Below are 19,905 nucleotides of genomic sequence, written 5' to 3'. Positions count from 1 at the left end.
AAGCCCTAAGCTTGACCGAAAGTGTTCTCTCCCTTGCTATGGTGGTTTTGGCTAAAGATGGAAAAATTGAGAAGGTGATAGCCATTTTGGCTTTTGTTTTACTTAAATTTTGTTTAATTTCCAAATTACCATTATAACTTTAAAAATTAAATAAAATTTCATGCTACTTGTCACCCAAACCGTCCACTAATTATTCAAATGGTATAATTACCATTTAAATCCCTTATACTATCTTCTCATAACCATTTCACACATTTAACTAATAGAGACTAACTTTTATAGATTTTACGATTTAGCCATTTTTACTTAATTGACTATTCAAACGATAAAATTTTCTACTCAGATTTTAATACAACACTAATGACCTCGTAAATATTAAATAATTAATATTTATGGACTAACACGTCAGATTTGTGGTTTCAAAATCATTGTTTCCAACACCACTAGAAAAACAGACTGTTACAACTAGTATTGGACTGTAAATTTATTTTCTGGACCGTGGCTTGGCAGTTTTTGTTTTGGGGATTATTTTTACACATGCTTAACTCATTTGACTAGTTCAAACTTAATAATCGGTAATTGCATATTAATCTGTCTAAGTAAAATCTGACATATTTATTGATTTTCGTTGCATCAAATAAACGGGTTTTTATAAATTTTAAGTGTCAACACGAAAGGTTTTCTAAAATATCACTATTAATAATTAAATGGTTTCTAAGTACAGGTGGCTTAATAAATGGACGTTTCAAATCTAACTCGAATCAACATCAACCACGATTTTCTAATGATTAGACGGTTTAAGGTTTAAAAAGATTTGTTGGGTTATGTAGCCATTTCGGTGGCTAGTGTAGCCTTCTCAATCTGGTCATCATGTCTAGGTCAGGTTAAGGAGGTTATAGTAAATGACATGGAAAATATTGTTGAAATGTTATTAAATAATTAGAAATGGACCATCGATGATGTGGTAGAAAGGGTCCATAAAATAATTTCTCCCAACAACCAAATAATGGCCTCTCCAATAGCTCATTCGCACACTCACCCCTCTGGGACGACCTGGCAACGTAATTCGCCACCCTATTATTTTCTTGACCAACATGACAAACCCTAATAGTCCATTCCCAGTCCAATATTCATTGAATATGCCGCACCATATTGCATCCTTGTAGCCCAACGGGCCTCTTTGTACACAACCGAATTGGCTTTATATTATCACTTTCCACAACCAATTGTCGAAACCCTCTTTCCCAACCCAAAACAATAATAATTTAATTTATCTTATATTAATTTTTTATTGAATTGGTGTGACGAGTTAATTAAATACTAATTTAATTAAAAAATGATTAACATATCTATTCTTTTTTTTAAAAATAAATATAAATATGAGTATTTCCTTTGTCTTTTTATATTTTATATCTATAAACATCATTTTACACTCAAAATAAATTTAGAAGAATAAAAACACATGGTGAAATTTAAACCTTAAAACCGTAACCTTTAAAGGTTTCATTTTTACCATATAAACTTAAGTCATATTTGGTTTTCAAATAAGTTTGTAATAAATATATGTTATACATTGTTGAAAAATATGAGACTAGCATTTTGGTGATTGGACTGATTTGAAATTCACAAGAAAAACCCTTGGATTGTGATTTTATTAGATGAGCTTTCAAGAGTCTATATTTACATTATGTATTTTTATAATGTATTATTCTTATGGTATTATTGTTTTAGTGAGATTGATTTAGATCTTCATTTGTAAGCAAGTCTCAAAATTAATGTTTACATATGAGAGACTTGCCGAGGCGAATGTACAGAGAGTTAGGCACATAATCTGTTCTTACGATAATGTTATTGTAAGATTGCTATTTTGATAGTAAAACCTTGTATTGTGGTTTTACTTGTTGAGTTCACAAACGGTGAATCTAGTGGTAAGAGTATTGTGTCTTCAAAAGAGAGATTTTTATACTTATTTTTAGGGCAATTTACTTTGCAAAATTTTACATTCTTGGTAATAATGTAAGATTCCAAAAAGAAATTACTATATTAGATTTCAAACCTTAAGGCATTTTCTATAGTATCAAAATTTTGGAACATAAGAGCTAATCTCAATACCATATTTCTTTAAATAATCTTATATTTTGATGAGAATCTAAAATTTTGGGTAACTATATTATTTGCTATTATTATTTTAATCAATTTTATCTTTTGTTATGCATGCTTCACTAGAATGAGCTTGGACATCTTCACCTCACCAACTATGGTTTTCACCAGCACATTTTGTTAATATGCTTAAATAAAGGCGTATCTAAGGCTTGAAGCGTGGGAGATGGGAGGTGTTTAATTGTTGATGTGGTTTTGTTATTTCTAATGGGCTGAAATGAATTGATTAAAAATAAATTAAAATCTTAACCTAAATTAAATTTGTTAGTGTGAAAGATGGAAACAACCCCAATCAACACATGAATTAGCGGCTTTCCAACCTCTATCATATACAACATAGGAACAATTAGCATTTTGTATAAATGTATTTTCATTTTTTCATATATTCATTATTTGAAAATCAAACATTCATATCCACTAATAATAATAATTTATTCATTTACTTTTATAAATATATTTTTTAATATAAAAAATATTTTTCTTTACTAAATTATAAAAAAAAAAAGAATACCAATCTTAATAACATATTCATAATTAAAAAATGGATTGAAAGTAAATAAAAGATTAAAAGGATTACAAATAGTAGTAAGTTGTTTCCCATCGTGGAACGCAAGCTTTCTCCTCACTGTATCATCCAGATTTGGTTAAGCATATCCTTTTGCATCATCTCATCGTCTCTTGCAACTGCCATATTGAAGAGATGAATGTTTTAGTAACCCAAAGTAAAAGCAACATTCAAAATTAAGTTTTGGATCTGGATGGATTTGAACCACCAACCTCTCAATCCTCTTACAGGATTGAGCGCTCTGCCATTTTGAGCTTACAGATCTTTCCAATTCGTGAAGTTAAGACACCTTCAAAAACCGACACCAAAGAGCCGACCTCAACCGTACAAAAACATCTATTTTGATAAATAATCGTGATATATGTATAATTGAAAACAAGCCCCATTTTTTACACCCTCAAATCGCCCATGAAACTTGCTTGTAATCTTTTGGGGAAAAAAACACTTGCTAATCGGCTAAAGGAACGAAAAGGTTTTCACATATGCTTTCTAGATACCGTACAACATATTTATCCGCTAATACTCAATTTATTTATGTTTCTTGCGTTTTCAATCTATAAAATTCTCATTTTAAAAAAATGAATGAAAACTTAAAAACTAAGAAATATTCTAAATAATAAACTAAAAAAATGGATTTTGTATCATATACATAATCAAAACTGTATAATGTCGAAATTTTTAAATAACAAGTTTATTTATAAAATGAATTTTTCAAAATAAAAAACTTCTGAGCTTAAATCCACCCTTCAGCCTGCAATCTAAATTTTAGTTACCAAGAGCCAAATTCCCGTTTCAGCCTTTAATCTACCCTTCAACCTGCAATCTAGATTTTAGCAATCCTACACAGTTGAAGAAACAGGACACCACAGTAATAAACAGTAATTTACTGATAAATTAAACGGCTCACAGTTATCATACCTGCTAAAGGAACATTATCAAAACTGCAAAAGATATTGACATAAGTGCGCAACATAAACAGAAAAAGGGGACACCAAAATTTACGTGGAAAACCCCTTGAGGGGAAAAAACCACGGGACCTTAGTCCACTTTAAAAATCTTCACTATGTAATGGAACTGGTTTACACGGCCAATCTACATGTACCTCTTGTGGTATTTTGATCAAGAGCTCTTCAATACTAATCTCACTACAGCACTGCATCATATAAAAAACCAAGAGGTTCAAATAATGACTTCAATGCTTCAACAACTCGATTCTGATTGAAATATCTCCAGAGAATTGACCTGCAACGCCATGGATTACTATATTCACCGTCTCCGAAGCTCGGTTCCAACTCCCAAGGGATTCAAACATAGATCACGAATGTCAACCGAACTAGAGGCGAACACTTCAACGCACATATCTTGATTTCCAGAGATAATCAAAGAGAATAGATATGGCATAAACCAAAAAATACCTCCAACATCATTAACCTCACTGCCGTGTCATCTTCACTGGACCCACAGATAGTACTCACAACCTTCAAGCCAATTAAAACACAAGCCCGTGCAAGGGCCTAAACAACTACCAAATGCAATATACAAGCAAAGTACATATGCTGCATCAACCTACATATGACATTCTCCTAAGTATTACAGTTTCATAAAAGTAGTAGCAAAATTAACGCATTTCGCCTCAAATAAAGTAACATGAAAATGTAAATAATAAGCGAAAAGGGAGCATAGGCAATTCAAGAGCATTCAAACAATTCAATAAACCGTGTGGATGAAATTGGTATAATAATAGTTATGATGCAAATCTGAGTCTTAAATGTTCAAATTAAATTCGAATAAAATTTTATCAGAAAATTAATACTTTTATCTATATATTAATAATATCTAATAACATTTTTTTAAAAAAAATTCATTAATAATATCCAATATTTATTAAAACCAACATTAATTAAAATCTGCCATGAGAATCTGATTAATGGTCATGTATAAAACAGCTATATGAAACGATGATTGCTCTAATAATCTAATCTTCCATGGATTAAAAATTAATGGATCATATAATGGTCATGTATAAAACAGCTAAATGAAACGATGATTGCTCTATTAATCTAATCTTCCATGGATTAAAAATTAATGGACCATATTGCAAATTTCACAGTTATGCAACTTTTAAACTTCATTTTAGACTGTTTACCAAATTTCATTATCAATGAAGATGAAAGTAAAACTGACTACTTCCTACAATTATTTTAATTAGCCGCGATGTTAATAAAATTATTCTGCTTTAAATTGGATTTTTAAGTTATATCCTCTAATAAAAAAATTAATTTCAAAAAAAAATCATTTTAGGCTAATTACTAAAAGTCAAAATATTAATTACTAAAATCAAATAATTCAATTTAAAATTAATTTTTTCTAAGACTGAAAGTTAATAAACAATTATCAATGATAACTTTAAAATCCATCATGCTCTTTTTCAAGAAACGGCAAGGAATAAATTAATAGTTAAGTTACAGGAATTCGAATAAAATTACCTCTTTTTTCAAAAATGTATTAAATCTAAGATCAATTATTAATATAAAAGATTAAACCCTTTAAAAATATGTTAAAATCTAATTAACACGATTTATTGACTTTTGTCAAGTTAACTAATTGAATGATAATAAAATTTATAATTAAATTTTGAAGTAGAATTAGATAAGGTGGATTGGGTGTTAAATATGGAAAAATAATACCTTGGCCTTGAGAGTCGCTAGTGGTATAGCTTGGAGTTCATGAGCTTATTCCGACGTTGGTGATGATGTTGGATCATACATCCATCCCGTATGATGCAAAATAATGGAAAGAGAGCAAGGGAAAGAGAAGAAAAAAGAAGAGAAGACACGATACGAGACACCACAGCAGAAGGGAGAACCCGGGCAAACCCCCGTGCGATCTCCCCTCAAAAAACACCACAAAAAAGTTCAATTTTTATTAAGTTTGGGTGACCTGCCATGCAAGCGCACCTGTCATGGCAAAGGTCTCGGACGACAAAGATAGATCAGGACACAGTCCCCTTCAATAAACATATTATCAGTAGGACTTTTTGCCCTGACATCTTACACATCCTTTCATAAACAAACCAGCCGATTCAATCTCACGTCGCCGTTTCACACAATCAGATGTCTTGTTTATTTTCAACTTACATCTGAAGAGCGTATAAATCTCAGCCCTTGATGAGACCATCCCTGCAAAATTTACAAGAACAAACACAAACATATATAAGAAAAGCCTATGACTCGATAATATTCAGGTAAAGAAGAAATTGACACAGCGTACTTAAAAAGCCGCAAGAACTTGAACCCTGCCAATCTTTGCTTCCTTTCCCAGCAAAGGCCTTTAAAACCATAGCTCCAACAACGCTACTCCTTTCATAGTACAACATCAGAAAGCAAAGAGGAGATGTTGAACCGATGCGAGCAGATCCGAGGACAGAATCCCCGTAAGGAAAGACATCGGAGGATAAATCTCATCTGCAAACAGAAACCGTAAGGCTGAGGAAGAAGGAAAAACCAAGAGATACTAATAGTTGGAATGAAAAGATGCCTATTGTCAAACCCTGATTTATATAGGTGGTTTCAGAACAACGAACGGCCAAGATACAAGGAAGATAGGAAGGATAAATGGGTGAGATGGATCCACGTGTAATTAAGAGGGCCTCTTTTGTTTGTTTTTAGAAAAACCATTTGCGGAAGGAAAGTGGCAAGGAGAAAAATTAGGTAGAAGCGACGAATAGTAGGGCACCACGTCCACGTGAAACATATGATATGAGTTGTATACAGGTCAATGTTGCGAAATTGCGTTGTAAGTACGCAAGTTGTGTTGGATTTAGATCTTTCTTTCTTTTTTTATCTTTTCAATCAATGAAATTTAAAAATAATGAAGAAATGGTATTCTATGGACTCTAGACTCCGCTTTTGGCAAGAAAAAGAAAAAGACTCTAGAGCCCTCTCGAATATGAATAATAGCAGCTTTGCCCTACCTATTTTAAATATATATTTTTTAACTAATCTCAAGATCCGATAATATTTATTCTTTCTAATATAATATTTATAACTATCTATGGTTCCTCCTCAACTCATAAACAATAGGATAATGCGTTTCAGTACACTCGAACTCACATCCTCCTATATTACCAACCTTAGAAACAATATTATTAAGAAGAAGATAGTCACGAACCCCAAACATAAAAAAATTTATTTATTATTAAATTTAAATATAATAAAAATAGATTTTTATTAAAATAATATAAAAATAAATTTAATTTTTAAAATATTATAAATTATTTATCAAAATGATACAACAACGACAATTATTTTTAGGTATCACACGTACCACGAGCGACACTATTCGAAATACGAACTAATATACATTAAATAATTATTGAAATAATAAATAAAAAATAAAGAAAGAAAATGGTTGGCGTCACGCATACAATAGGCGACACCCAGCAAACTTTGTAATTCACGTTGGTGGGATAAATAAAATATAAAAATAAAATTAATTTCCAAAATAATATAAATTATAAATTTTTTATCAAAATAATATGAAAGTTACATTAATTTGGATATGCTACTCAAAATACGAATTAATCATTATCAAATAATTACAATGGGTTTCATATTATTTTAATAAATAATTTATAACTTATATTATTTTAGAAATTAATTTTATTTTTACATTAACCTTATCAAAACAATTTTTTTTAAAGATTTATCAGAGGAGTTTATTCAATCTTACACATGCCAAATTATCTTTGATGTTAACAAAAGATTTAATTACAATTTCCTCATGTTCTTAGTTTTTTTTTTTTTGGAAAAGAAAAGATGAATTACATTAAATGCATAAATGTATCATTGACTTTATCTTTTTGTAAAAATTCCAAGCTTTCATTAGGTACCTCATCAAAGACTTGTAAGGTTGATTTCCAATTCAAGCTAAGTTTAACAAGTCGGTCAGCCACCAAGTTCTGCTTTCTCGGTATGTGATTGATTCTCTACTGCCTTTTAAACCTCATGATATAATGAGTCTTTCTAAGCACAATAATCCCTGGATCCTCCAATCCCAAATCGGTCAAGGCTTGGACTATTTCAAGGTTATCAGTTTGAATTATGTCCCTTTCTGTATCCTTTATTAAGTCAAATAAGGATCTCATCTAGGATATTCCAAACTTTGGTCTCAAATGGGGAACAAACACCTAAATAGCAACTGAATCCCATAATCTAATTGCCCTCCTTGTCTTGTACCACGCCTCCTATTACAGCATAACTAGTTTCTCTGACCACAGCACCATCAGTGGATAAAAGTACCCGTGTATTATAAGAAATATTAATAGGATTCAAACTGGGAATATTGCTTTTGTATCCACTAAAGTATGATTGAAATTGGCGAGCCCAGCTAATAGAGACTTTCGCCACTTCAGTTGCTGACCAAGAAATATTCTGAAAGATGAAGAGATTTCTATTCTTCCAGATACACCAAGCAATTAATCCAAAGAGGCACGACCAAGTGATCCCACTATCCTGCAATCTCACATGGCAACAAAGGTTAGATGAAAGCCAAACCTGGAATGAGTCAGAAAAGAAGCTTTGCTTTAGATGATTTGGAAGCACATACATCTACACATCCCTCATTGCCAGACAATCTCGAAGAACATGGACCATATCCTCAAAATCATGTCCACACACAATGCAAGAGTTGCTTTGACCGATCCCTCATTTTGTATGCTTCGAATTAGTAAGAAGTCTCTGCTTAAAATCAAGCCAAAGAAAAAATCTCACTCTATGTGGACCTTGATGTTTCCAAATAGTCTTCCAATACTCCTCTTGAGAACTTCAAGTATCTTCTTTTAAAGTCTAGAAAACACTACGAACTAAAAAGGTGCCTGACATTGATCGAGCCCATATCACTTTGTCTGATCCTGAATCCAGATGAGAAGAAGGGATACTGATAATTCTATTAATCACATATTCAGGCAGCCAGACGCGAAACAAATCCAAGTTCCATCTTCCATCAAAGTTGACCAACTCCTTAACAAAACAATCCAAATCAAGGTTAGTAGAAGATGGAATTTTTAAAAGTAAAGGGCCATACCTAGGAACCAAGAATCTTCCCAACAACGGATACTTGCACTATCTTCAATAGCCCAAGCTAAGTTTTCACGGAGTAACGACCATATCTTGGAAAGAGACCACCATGAGTGTGAGCACTAACTCCTATTAATAGTTTCTAGGATTTGCTCTTTCCATCCATACTTAGATCGAAGGACACAAACCCATAAGGTATTACTATTAGAGACTAAATTGAATCTAATATTCATGAGAAAAGACATGTTTTGATCACTCAAGTGTCGAAACCCAAGCCCACCTCGAGACCGTGGCTGGCATATAAAGTCCCAACCCACTAACGACATTTTTGGGTGACATATTAGTCTATTAGAGTTTAAATTACTTAATATTGAATTCAACTTTTATTATTTTTTTAAAGAAAATTGTTGACTTTTATTCTTTATTATACCAACCTCAGAAAATATAGTTTATGAATAAAATTATAGGCCTCAAGCCCAAGTTAATAAGCAAACCCGAAGTTTAACTTTACAAGATAGTCATTTGACATGTAGCATGCAAGTAGGGGCGAAACAAACCCTTAAAATCAAAAATTTTTCATTTAGGCTTAAAATTTTAAAATAATAGAGGTAAAATTTTACTTCGACTCTCTTTAAAAATATAAAAATTTAATTTAATTTTTTAAAAATTATAAAGATATAGACTATTAAAATAATAAAATTATATTTTTACTATTGTAAAAATTACAATTTAATTTCGACCCTTCTAAACAAATTTTCTAATTTCACACGTACATGAAAAAAGTTCTAAAAACATTTTTCTATAAGGAGTACACTAACTCCAACCAATCGCATAAAAAAACACCGCTTTCACCTTCTACACCCACTCATACAATCACCACATTGAGGGATGACCACTAAAATTATTAGTATTTTGCTATTTTTTCCCTATGCTTCAGTGAATACCTCTTTTACTAACTTGAGTATTAAAGAGCACTCGAGAGCATAAACTTTAGCCCCATCATAGTTCTTCCTTTATCTCGCAAGATTAAAGCCTTTAGTAGCCCTAAATTAACTATCAACCCATTGTTTGCTTAAAAGAAGTAAATATTTGGCGATGTCTATGCCCGGGGGATTCGGTTCCACATGGCGGCCGTCGACGGTTGCGCAATAGATTCCTCCTTCCTCTAGATTCCGACAGCGGTTGTTCTTCCTCCGGTGGTGATTGTGGTTCTTCCGGTTCGACATCTGGTTGTCGGACTTGGGACGATGATCCACTTTTAAAGAATAGTGTATGTGGAGGTGTTCGCATCATGAACGGCGACTGTGTTTGAAAGCCATACGTTGGTGGCGATTGGTAAAAAGGATAGCTCCCCGACGGCCCCCCTTGCGATCCCTCCTGCGTCGCTGGCCTAGATATCGGCAGTCCGCTCGGCATAACAGGAAATGGAGCTGAACCGGGCATTTGGCTCCAACCTGCCATAGGATTCAGAAAAGGATACATGTAAGGGTTAAGGTACATATAAGGGCTAAGAAACACACCTGGCATCATAGGGAAAGGCGGTTGCGTGGGTATCATATGTTGAATTGCTGCGTCAGGTGACTGCGTCGGTGCTCTCGTTGGGGACGGTGATTGCATGGCCACTGATGATAAGCCGGGTGACTGTCTGGGCCTCGTTGAGGGGCTGCCTTCGTAGTCTTGTCGTCTTGGATTTAGAGGCCCGCGCATTTCTCTTCCGACACGTATTTGCCACTGCTTCTCCTCTGGCGTAAGTAAATACGGCTTGCCATGGATCCTAAACCATGGCATGTATTCTGGAACGCACGCTAACTCCGAAATGATGATTTGTTCCTGAGTAGGTAGATATTCATGCCGATTTTCCCACATTTCTGTGTACTCGGACCAGTATCTAGGCCAATCAGTACCTAATAACCGAAGGTCGATTTTGTGGTGATCGTCAAACACCTCAGGGTCCGCAGGAATCAGTTGTCTACATCCAAACTGTCGTAGCACTCTGTCTGTCTGGTGGGGCTCCACGATTGCATAGTTGATCAACACCACTTTCGCGTGCCAAACGTTTGGATTTTGTAAAAACTCTTCCGGGATTACTGCCCGAATTGTCGGATCCTCGTATGGTGTCCATTGAAACTATATGAACATGATAGTTATATTAGTTATATACATAGTACTAAATACGAAATACTAAATATCAATCGACTAGCAAATGTATGGAAATATATATTTGCAATAATACTTACTTCTGCTTCCGACCGTTGCTCCAATAGAAGCCGTATATCTTCAAGTTCAGACGGTAATCCACGATAACTTGCCAGATGGTTCCACCTAATTAAATAAATTTTTAGCATACTTTTATTTTTAAAAAATCTACATAATAATTCCAAAATGTAATATAAAATTTACGTCGTTACGGGTGGGAATGTATATGGGTGGTTCACTCGAGGACGTAGAAATGGAAAGTGAAACCGTGCCCATGATTGCAGTAGTGACAGACAACCTCCAATGTTTGCTCTCCTCTGTCGCGTCGCCCCGCACATCTCCCGATATAATGTTCCCAAGACGGCAGACCCCCAACTAAATTCACCGGCTCCTTTAAAATCAACGAGTTTTAGCAGCCACCTTAGATGTACATGGCTCCGTGACATGTCGGGCATCAGATAACCTCCAATTATTTGAAGAATGTATGATCGAGCACATCGGATTCTTTCAATTTCAGTTGAATTTTAATTCGGATCGGGAAAGGTGGCACGTAACCAGCCCATCTCGACCTTACCTCCATCCATTTTATCCGGAATAGCGCCCAAAAGCTCGTAGCACACCGCCTCCCAATTGCTAGATTGGGCAGACCCGGTGACTGGGTGCCCGTCCACCGACAATCCCAATTGCAGATGGACATCTTTTAGAGTGACAGTGCACTCTCCACATGGAAGATGGAATGTGTGCGTCTCGGGTCTCCACCTCTCGATCAACGCACTGATCAGTTTCGAGTCCAACTTGCATCTCCGGCCTACCGTCGCCACGTGCCAAAAACCCGCTTCCCGCAGGTAGTTCTCTACTAACGGTGATGGAGGAGCATGCATATTCCGGATATCGCATTCCAATAACCGATCTTCAGACTTTTATAACAAATAATAAATTAATAATTATCTAAAAATACATAAATAAAAAATATTAAATAATATTTAAAAATTAAATTTAATACTTACCATTTTCATTTGCTCCACCGATATGTGATTCCTATCAAGACGAATCAATGATCCGGCCATTGATGAAAATATAAAAAAATTTAAAATTATTTTAAAAAATGAAATTTAGAGGAAATTGAAATTAAATATGGGTTTGAGAGAAATTTGGAAGGAAATTGAGAGGATTAGAGAGGAAATATTAGATAAGATTTGTTTGTGAAAAAAAAAGGGTACGGGTATTTATAGTTTTTTTTTACCGTTGGGGGGGCAACGGTCAAATTTTTGACCGTTGGGGTACTGTTCAAGCACGGAGGACATCGCGTCCACGTCAGCGCGACCTGCTGACGTGGAAGGAAACCGCGTCCTTGAGTGGACGCGATGTCCTGACACGTACCCTGGCATCGCGCTGACGTGGACGCGATTTCCCGGAAAATGGTCAATTCCGGTAAATAATAAAAAAATCAGCCCATTTCGATAAATTTAAAAAAAAAGGCTTTTATTGGTAATTTCCCTGTGATATGGTTATTATTGAATCTAATTGCAAAGTGATTATTAAGGCTATTTTACCCATTTAATTCAAAAAAATATTAATATTTACGAAAATATCCTATTTAAAAACCTTCACAAAAATAACTTGAAATGAATAGTAAATTTAAGTATTGGGAACTCATTAGCCGGCACTACCTAGTGTTTTAACCCCACGATTAGCTAATGATTGTGTTAGACTTAAAAAAATATTTTTCTTAGTTTGGGAATCCAATGGCCAACACTAGGATTTTTTTTTAAATCGTATCATATTGATATATAAAAATATCAGTATTTAAAAAAAATTTGGTTCTGGCCACGTAATGGCTGGCACCAAACATATTAAAAAAAATTTTGGTGCATGCCAGCAGATGGCCGGCACCAGGTACAATTTTCACTTCCCAAGACACTTTTTTTTTACTTTGAGACACTGATGGCTGGCACCAGTGTTTTTTTTTTTAAAAATTAAGTGTTGGCTATATAATAGCTGGCACCAAGTACAATTTTTGGCTCTCAATGCATTTTTTTGAACACTGGTGGCTGGCACCAGTGTATTTAAAAAACAAAATTTTTTTGGGGTGTTAGCCATGTAATGGTCGGCAACAAGTACAATTTTCGACTCCCAATGTATTTATTTTTATTTTAAAACACTGATGGTCGACACCAGTGTATTTTAAAAAAAGATTATTTCATTTCATTTGATTTCCATTTCCATTTCATTTCATTTACACTTCCATTTCATTTAAATTATTTTTTTCCAGTTAAATTTAATTATTTCTCATTTCAATTCCATTTTCATTTCAGTTTTTTATTTTCATTTAAATTTATAATTTATTTTCATTTAAACTTTCATTCCGTTTCATAATCATCATTTCATTTCATATTCATTTAACATTTCATTTCATATTCATTACAAATTACATTTCATTCCATATTCATATTTCATTTAACATTTCATTTAATTAATTTTTTTTCATTTAAATTTATTTTTTTCCTAATATACAATTTTTTTTCATATTAATCACAACTAGTCTCATTTCAAGTTATCTTTTTTCAATTCAAAATTTTTTTAATTCATTTCATATTTTTTCATATTAATTAGAAGTAGTCTCAATATTAGGGTCATTTAAATTTTTCATATTTTATTTAAATTTTTTTCTCTATTTTAATATCATTCTATTAGAAAATTTTAAATTTCATTTAAATTTAAAAACTTCCTCATTTCATATTTTTTGGGTTTTCATTTTTATTTTTTAGGCCTAAAATATTAGGTCAAATTGTAGGCACTAAGCGTATTGGTGCTGGCCACTAATATACCATTTCCCAAGCCTGGCCTAACATGTCTTTTCATCTTTATTTCTTTTTTTCATTTCATTTCATTTCTTTCTTTTCATTTCATTTGTATTTCCATTTCATTTCATTTACATTTACTTTTCATTTAAATTATTTTTTTCCATTTAAATTTAATTATTTCTCATTTCAAAATTTTTATTTTCATTTCACTTTTTGTTTTCATTTAAATTTATAATTTATTTTCATTTAAACTTTCATTCCATTTCATAATCATCATTTCATTTCATATTCATTTAACATTTCATTTAATTAAAATTTTTTCATTTATATTTATTTTTTTCCTAATATACAATTTTTTTTCATATTAATCACAAGTAGTCTCATTTCAATTTAATTTTTTTCAATTTTTTTCATATTTTTTCATATTAATTAGAAGTAGTCTCAATATTAAGGTCATTTAAAATTTTTCATATTTTATTTAAATTTTTTCTCAATTTAAATATCATTCCATTACAAAATTTTAAATTTTATTTAAATTAAAAAAAATTTCTCATTTAATTTTTATTAGATTTTTTTTAGATTTTTTAAGCCTGAAATGTTGGGTCAAATCCTAAGCATTAGGCCTGTTGGTGCCAACCATTGATACTCCATTTCCCAGACCTGTCGCAGGCCTGGCCTAATATGTCCTTTTTTTTTCATTTCATTTCTATTTCTATTTCATTTCATTTCATTTCCATTCCATTTCATTTCATTTCATTTCCATTTCATTTAAATTATCTCTTTTTTTTCCATTTAAATTTAATTTTTTTTCTCATTTCATTTAAGTTATCTTTCTTTCCATTTTAATTTAATTTTTTTCTCATTTCATTTAAATTTAATTATTTTCTCTTTTCATTTAAGTTATCTTTCTTTCCATTTTAATTTTTTTTCATATTAATTTTTCTCTCATTGTAATTTATTTCATTTTAATGTGTTTTAAATTAAATATGTGTGTATATTGTATTATATTTAACCAATTGTATAATTTGAATAAAATATATCATTTGTATAATTTTTTATATTTTTACAATGTTTTTACAAGAACATGCGCTCAATAATATATCATTCATCATCTTCGAGTCTAGCATTACAAGACGATTGACCGAAAACATAGACACAAAGTGGGCAAGTTGATCGGTTGTGTCCGGATGTTCGACACACAATGCACAGTTTGGGTTCGCCCATCTCCCAAACGTCCATGTCATTTCGAATTCTCGTCGATTGTGGTTGACACTTAGGATGTTTACGGAGACTACGGCCAAGCACCATCTTGAAAGCAAGCGGTGGAACTTCCCAATTTGAGACATTGGGCATTACAGAAAATTCGTTCCCCCATATACGCAATGTGCGTTGCAACGTGTAGATCTCATCTATGAATTGTTCAACATTTAAGTTTGCTCTAGCACACGCTGCATAAACATGCGCACACGGATGAAGAGTTTGAAATATCTCGCACTCGCATCGCCTGTTTCGTAGATCAACTGTGTACGACCTAGGTGGAAGACCTGAACAACGGCCGATGTACTCTTGAACTCGGAAAGTCTCCAAGTCGCACGAATACAATTCTGCATTCATTGTTTGTGCCCTTCGACTATTTACCGCCATAACTTTTCGGACGGCCTCAACGTACACGTACCCGGCCTCGATCTATTTAGCTTGTCTCAACCCCATCCTAGGCATCAATGTGGCCAACCTATAGAATGTTACTGAAAAAACAGTAGAAATCGACAGATGACGTTGCGCCTTAATACAAAGTTGACCACCTCTACCAGGTTGGTCGTCATCTGCCCATACCGAAACCCCTCATCGTAATTTTAAGTCAATTACCAGTTCTCCATGCTACCTAACCATGTTTGGAGATCTGTTGGTAAAGATGACATCTGAGATTCAAGCCTCGCGAACCTCTGCCTGAATCTTCGCGGTTCTAACTCATGAGCTGCATATGCAATTTGGAATCAGTATTTTAAAAACTTACAGGCTGAAAAAATTTGAAAAGGAATTTTTGAAATAAATACAAACAAAATTTTTTTACCCATGTTTACGAATTCTTTTTTCAATTTTTATTCTTATAATCTCTGTGGAAGTTTGTCGCGATGTGTTGATGCAATAAACAGATCTCCACGGAACCCCCGATCGCCTTATCGCAACAAGTAAACCTTTTGATCTATTTGATATAAGGCAAATGTTGTCTTCTCTGACAACGTGCCTCTACAGATTTTTGAGAAAAAATTCCCAAGACTCGAAGCACTCACGCTTCACGATGGCGAAAGTGATCGAAAGTACATTTCAGTTACCGTCTTGTGCAACAGCAATCAAGAGTATTTACGTGTATTTTCCATACAACCAGGTCTCGTCCACCTGCACCATCGACTTACAGTAAGGGAAAGCCCTAACACACAGCTCGAACATCCAAAACAATCAGTGAAAAAATTATTTCCCCGATTGTATCTCCCCATCCGAGCCTTTATACTGTAATGTTTGTAAATCAGTTACTGTCCCGGGCACATACTCTCCTATCCCGACTATCCACCCTTGAAGCTCATTGTATGACGCATCCCAGTCACCATACAACTCTCGCATCGCCATTTGCTTTGCCCACCATGCCTTTCGGTACGACAATTTATACTTGAATCGAGCTTGCATGTCCGCAATAAGGACCGACACTTGAATGGTGGGCGACTCTTTCACCAAAGGGATGATGCAGTTGCTTATAGTTTTTGCATCTAACTTTCGAGGGTTTTACAATATACGAGCAGATGTACATGTGTGTGGACCTTCTAGTTTCCTTATCATCCACATCTGTGTTCGCTGCATTAATGCGGATCTAACACGCCAGTTACAACCACTTGAGGCTTTCCAACATTCTCCTACGTACAAAGACTGCGTCGACTTTGTTACTTTATAATCCACACCTAACTTCAAGCTAAGTTGTTTTATAGCATGTAAACAGTCTTCTTTGTTATTGAATTGTTGTCCTACAAACAACTCTTCATCGTCGAATTCATCATCAAGTAGGTCAACCGGTACAATGTTTGTATATTCTGGGAACTCATGTGCAAGAGCCGCATCAGAATCCACGTCGGTCATAAAGGACCTTGGATTATTTCTTATAACTATACCAGGGCCCGTGTTCCCAGCCGAATGGGGGTTTGCATTTTCACCCTCTATCGGTCTTTCCACGTTTATGTCTTCAAGGATGTCATCCAAATCGGGGTCACTGAAATCATCGTTGGGATCACGGTGGGATTGATCATCAGTATCGGACCCTTCATCACCGTCTTCTATGGTGGCCAACACCTTTGGATGGATCTCTAGACGAGTACACGAGTTTGGGATGTTTTACGAACATCCACTGGTGTTTGGATTTTCGGGAGTTAGCATTGATCGTCAAAAACCCGACTAATCTTCCTAGGAGACGTTAAGATCAAAATCAATTCCAGAGCGCTAGCTTGCTAGAATTACAACTTGAATGAGATCCAGTTTAGTTATCTCCGCGAACAACTCAACCGGACTGGGATTTTCTATCTCACGGGGGCAATAAATTGCTATCATTGTCACTAGATCATCATCGTCTTCAAGCTCCATTTCTGAGAACTTGATTGGATCTGTTGAAACCGAAAATTTGTAAAAGAGTCTCAACATTTTCTTTCCGCAACGGGTTGTTATTTTTGTATTGATTTTTTGTTTTAAATCCGCCAGTGAAACACGTTTGTTGCATCTCATTCCTGTTTTTTTCCTACTTAGAAATACACAACATTCTTTAGTTGTATTTATCATTTTTCCATCGAAATGAACATAAACAAACAAATTTTGGGAACTCATCTTAAAATTTTTTTGCTTCTTTCTTAACAAAGAAAAAACTAATATTTTTAATCTTGATTTTCAACTAATAAAGCAAACAAAAAAGCAAACAAAAACTCAAATGGAAGACAAAACACCTATATATATCTGATAAATTTGGAAGACAATTTTTTTAAATGACATTGGTACTGGCCATCAGTGTCCCAAAATAAAAAAAATACATTGGGAGCCGAAAATTGTACTTGGTGCCAGCCATCTACTGGCCAGCACCCAATTTTTTTTTCTTTTTTTAAATACACTGGTGCCGATCATCAATGTCTCAAAGTAAAAACAAATTGCCTTGAGAACCGAAAATTGTACCTGGTGCCGGCCATTTACTGGCCAGCACCCAATTTTTTTTATTAAATGTACTTGGTGCCGACCATTACATGGCCAACACCAATTTTTTTTTTAAAATACACTGGTGCCGGCCATCAGTGTTTGACAAAAAATGCATTGGGAGCCGAAAATTGTACTAATGGCCGACAACCAAATTTTTTTTTAAAATAAACTGGTGCCGGCCATCAGTGTCCCAAAGTAAAAAAAAAGTGTCTTGGGAAGTGAAAATTGTATCTGGTGCCGGCCATTGGGTTCCCAAACTAAAAAAATCTTTGTTTTAAAGCCTGATACAATCATCAAGTAATCATGAGGCTAAAATACTAGGTAATGTCGATTATTGGGTTCCCAAAATCTAAATTTACTGTTCATTTCAGGTCATTTTTGTGAATATTTTTGAACAAACGTCATCTTTATAAATATTAAATTTTTTTGAGTAAGATTGGGTAAAATAGCCGATTATTGACTTCCTCTACCCCCTCTTTGAATGTTCCTCTGAGCATTTTCGCTGTTATTGATATCTCCATGCCACAAATGCATTTCTAACATGTGGTGAAAGAAGATAGTGGATTGGCTGACAAGATTGTTCGCACTGCTAGGATAGGCATCTGTCTATTGGACTACATGTATAATTTCCCCTAACTTTTTGCTAATATTAAATAACAAAAAAATAATCACACCTTTTTTAAAATTATGTTTCTCTACATTTTAACCTTTTCAGAAATGTTGAGCTTGTTTAACACAATTATTAAGAAGTAATTTAGGCAAAAAAAATCAATATAATTGTCTAAAAAATAAAGAATAATTTATAAAATAATAATAAATTGCACCGTGAAACTTAACCCCAAATGTCAGGTGCTTATCTTTAACTTAATTGGCATTCTCCAAATTATAAAAAAAATTATATATAGGGTTAAATGTTTATTTACCTCCCAAAATTATACGTATTATGATTTTGGTATTTAAATGATTTTTTTATTTAATATGACACCTGAAGTTGTCAAAAGTTAGTCCAACCTCTAAGGGTGAGTTTGGATGAACAGTGCGTTTACCTGCGGTTAGTGTAAAAACAGCGGTAGCGGTGAGATTAGATACTGTAACGTGAGACAAAAAGTAAGCTAAATACACCTAGGTAAAAAGTGATACTGTAGTGTAAAAACATGAGTTGCTAGGAAAGCACCTAGGTGAAATGAACTTTAGTCAATGGTGAAAGTTTTTGAAAAAGATTTTTATTTAATGTAAAAAATTAAAAAAAATCTCAACTTTTTTTAAAAAAATTAAAAATTATATGTATTCAAAAAGGGAGAATTAAAAAATAAAAAATAATCAAAATTTAAAAATATTAGAATATTTTGAAAAAATAAAAAATCCTAAAATTTAAATAAGATATTTAAAAAAATACATAAATTAAAAAAATTTTAAAAATGAAGAAAAAGCTAATCACAAACATTTTCTTATGTTAGAAAAAAAGAAAAAACATAGGATTATGTATACAAAATAAAAGAGAAAATGGTATGGCTAAGACTTGAACAAAAAGCTCCTCTTTGAAGTTGTTAGGTTAAATAAATATTCATTCTTTTATGATTGTTTGAATTATTGCTTTTTTTGCCATGACCCATGAGATCGCTACTCAAGAATGCACATCTACAATTTGTTTCTCGTGCTTTTAGTAAAGAGCTGGTCAGTTTTTTTAATGGATTTCAAAGTTAGACTAATGTCACTCATGTTTTGCAACTTTAAGTCTTTGCTTTAGGTACCGAAATTATAAAAATATATATATATTACGCATCTTACAACTGTTTTTTTTTTTTAAAATTACACCTTAAATTTTCTATACCAGCATGTATTGCACGTGGCCTTCACAACCCAAATCTGTTAGGCATATTAT

At 33.4% G+C, this 19,905-nt stretch overlaps 1 protein-coding gene and 1 long non-coding RNA gene across 2 annotated transcripts; both read right to left on the bottom strand.

Annotated features, from left to right (window-relative positions):
* Positions 1–2,660: 2,660 nt before the first annotated feature.
* On the bottom strand, positions 2,661–6,268 carry LOC107945751 (uncharacterized). Its single transcript, XR_001696720.2, has 3 exons — positions 5,996–6,268; positions 2,938–5,904; positions 2,661–2,844 (listed from the first exon to the last, which is right to left on the bottom strand). It is a non-coding gene; the product is annotated as an uncharacterized lncRNA (long non-coding RNA).
* Positions 6,269–14,903: 8,635 nt separating this feature from the next.
* Positions 14,904–15,446, bottom strand: LOC107942594 (uncharacterized). Its single transcript, XM_016876292.1, has one exon. It carries the CDS (start codon positions 15,444–15,446, stop codon positions 14,904–14,906), a length of 543 nt encoding a protein of 180 aa, XP_016731781.1.
* Positions 15,447–19,905: the final 4,459 nt, after the last annotated feature.

This window comes from Gossypium hirsutum, chromosome D12 (genome assembly GCF_007990345.1).
Source record: "Gossypium hirsutum isolate 1008001.06 chromosome D12, Gossypium_hirsutum_v2.1, whole genome shotgun sequence".
Taxonomy (NCBI): domain Eukaryota; kingdom Viridiplantae; phylum Streptophyta; class Magnoliopsida; order Malvales; family Malvaceae; genus Gossypium; species Gossypium hirsutum.
The sequence above is the reverse complement of the archived record's forward strand: the minus strand, read 5'-3'. Positions and strand labels throughout refer to the sequence as shown.

Coding starts and splice junctions, on each gene's coding strand:
- LOC107942594 (XM_016876292.1), bottom strand. CDS start 15,446: ATGGCGGTAAATAGTCGAAGGGCACAAACAATGAATGCAGAATTGTAT.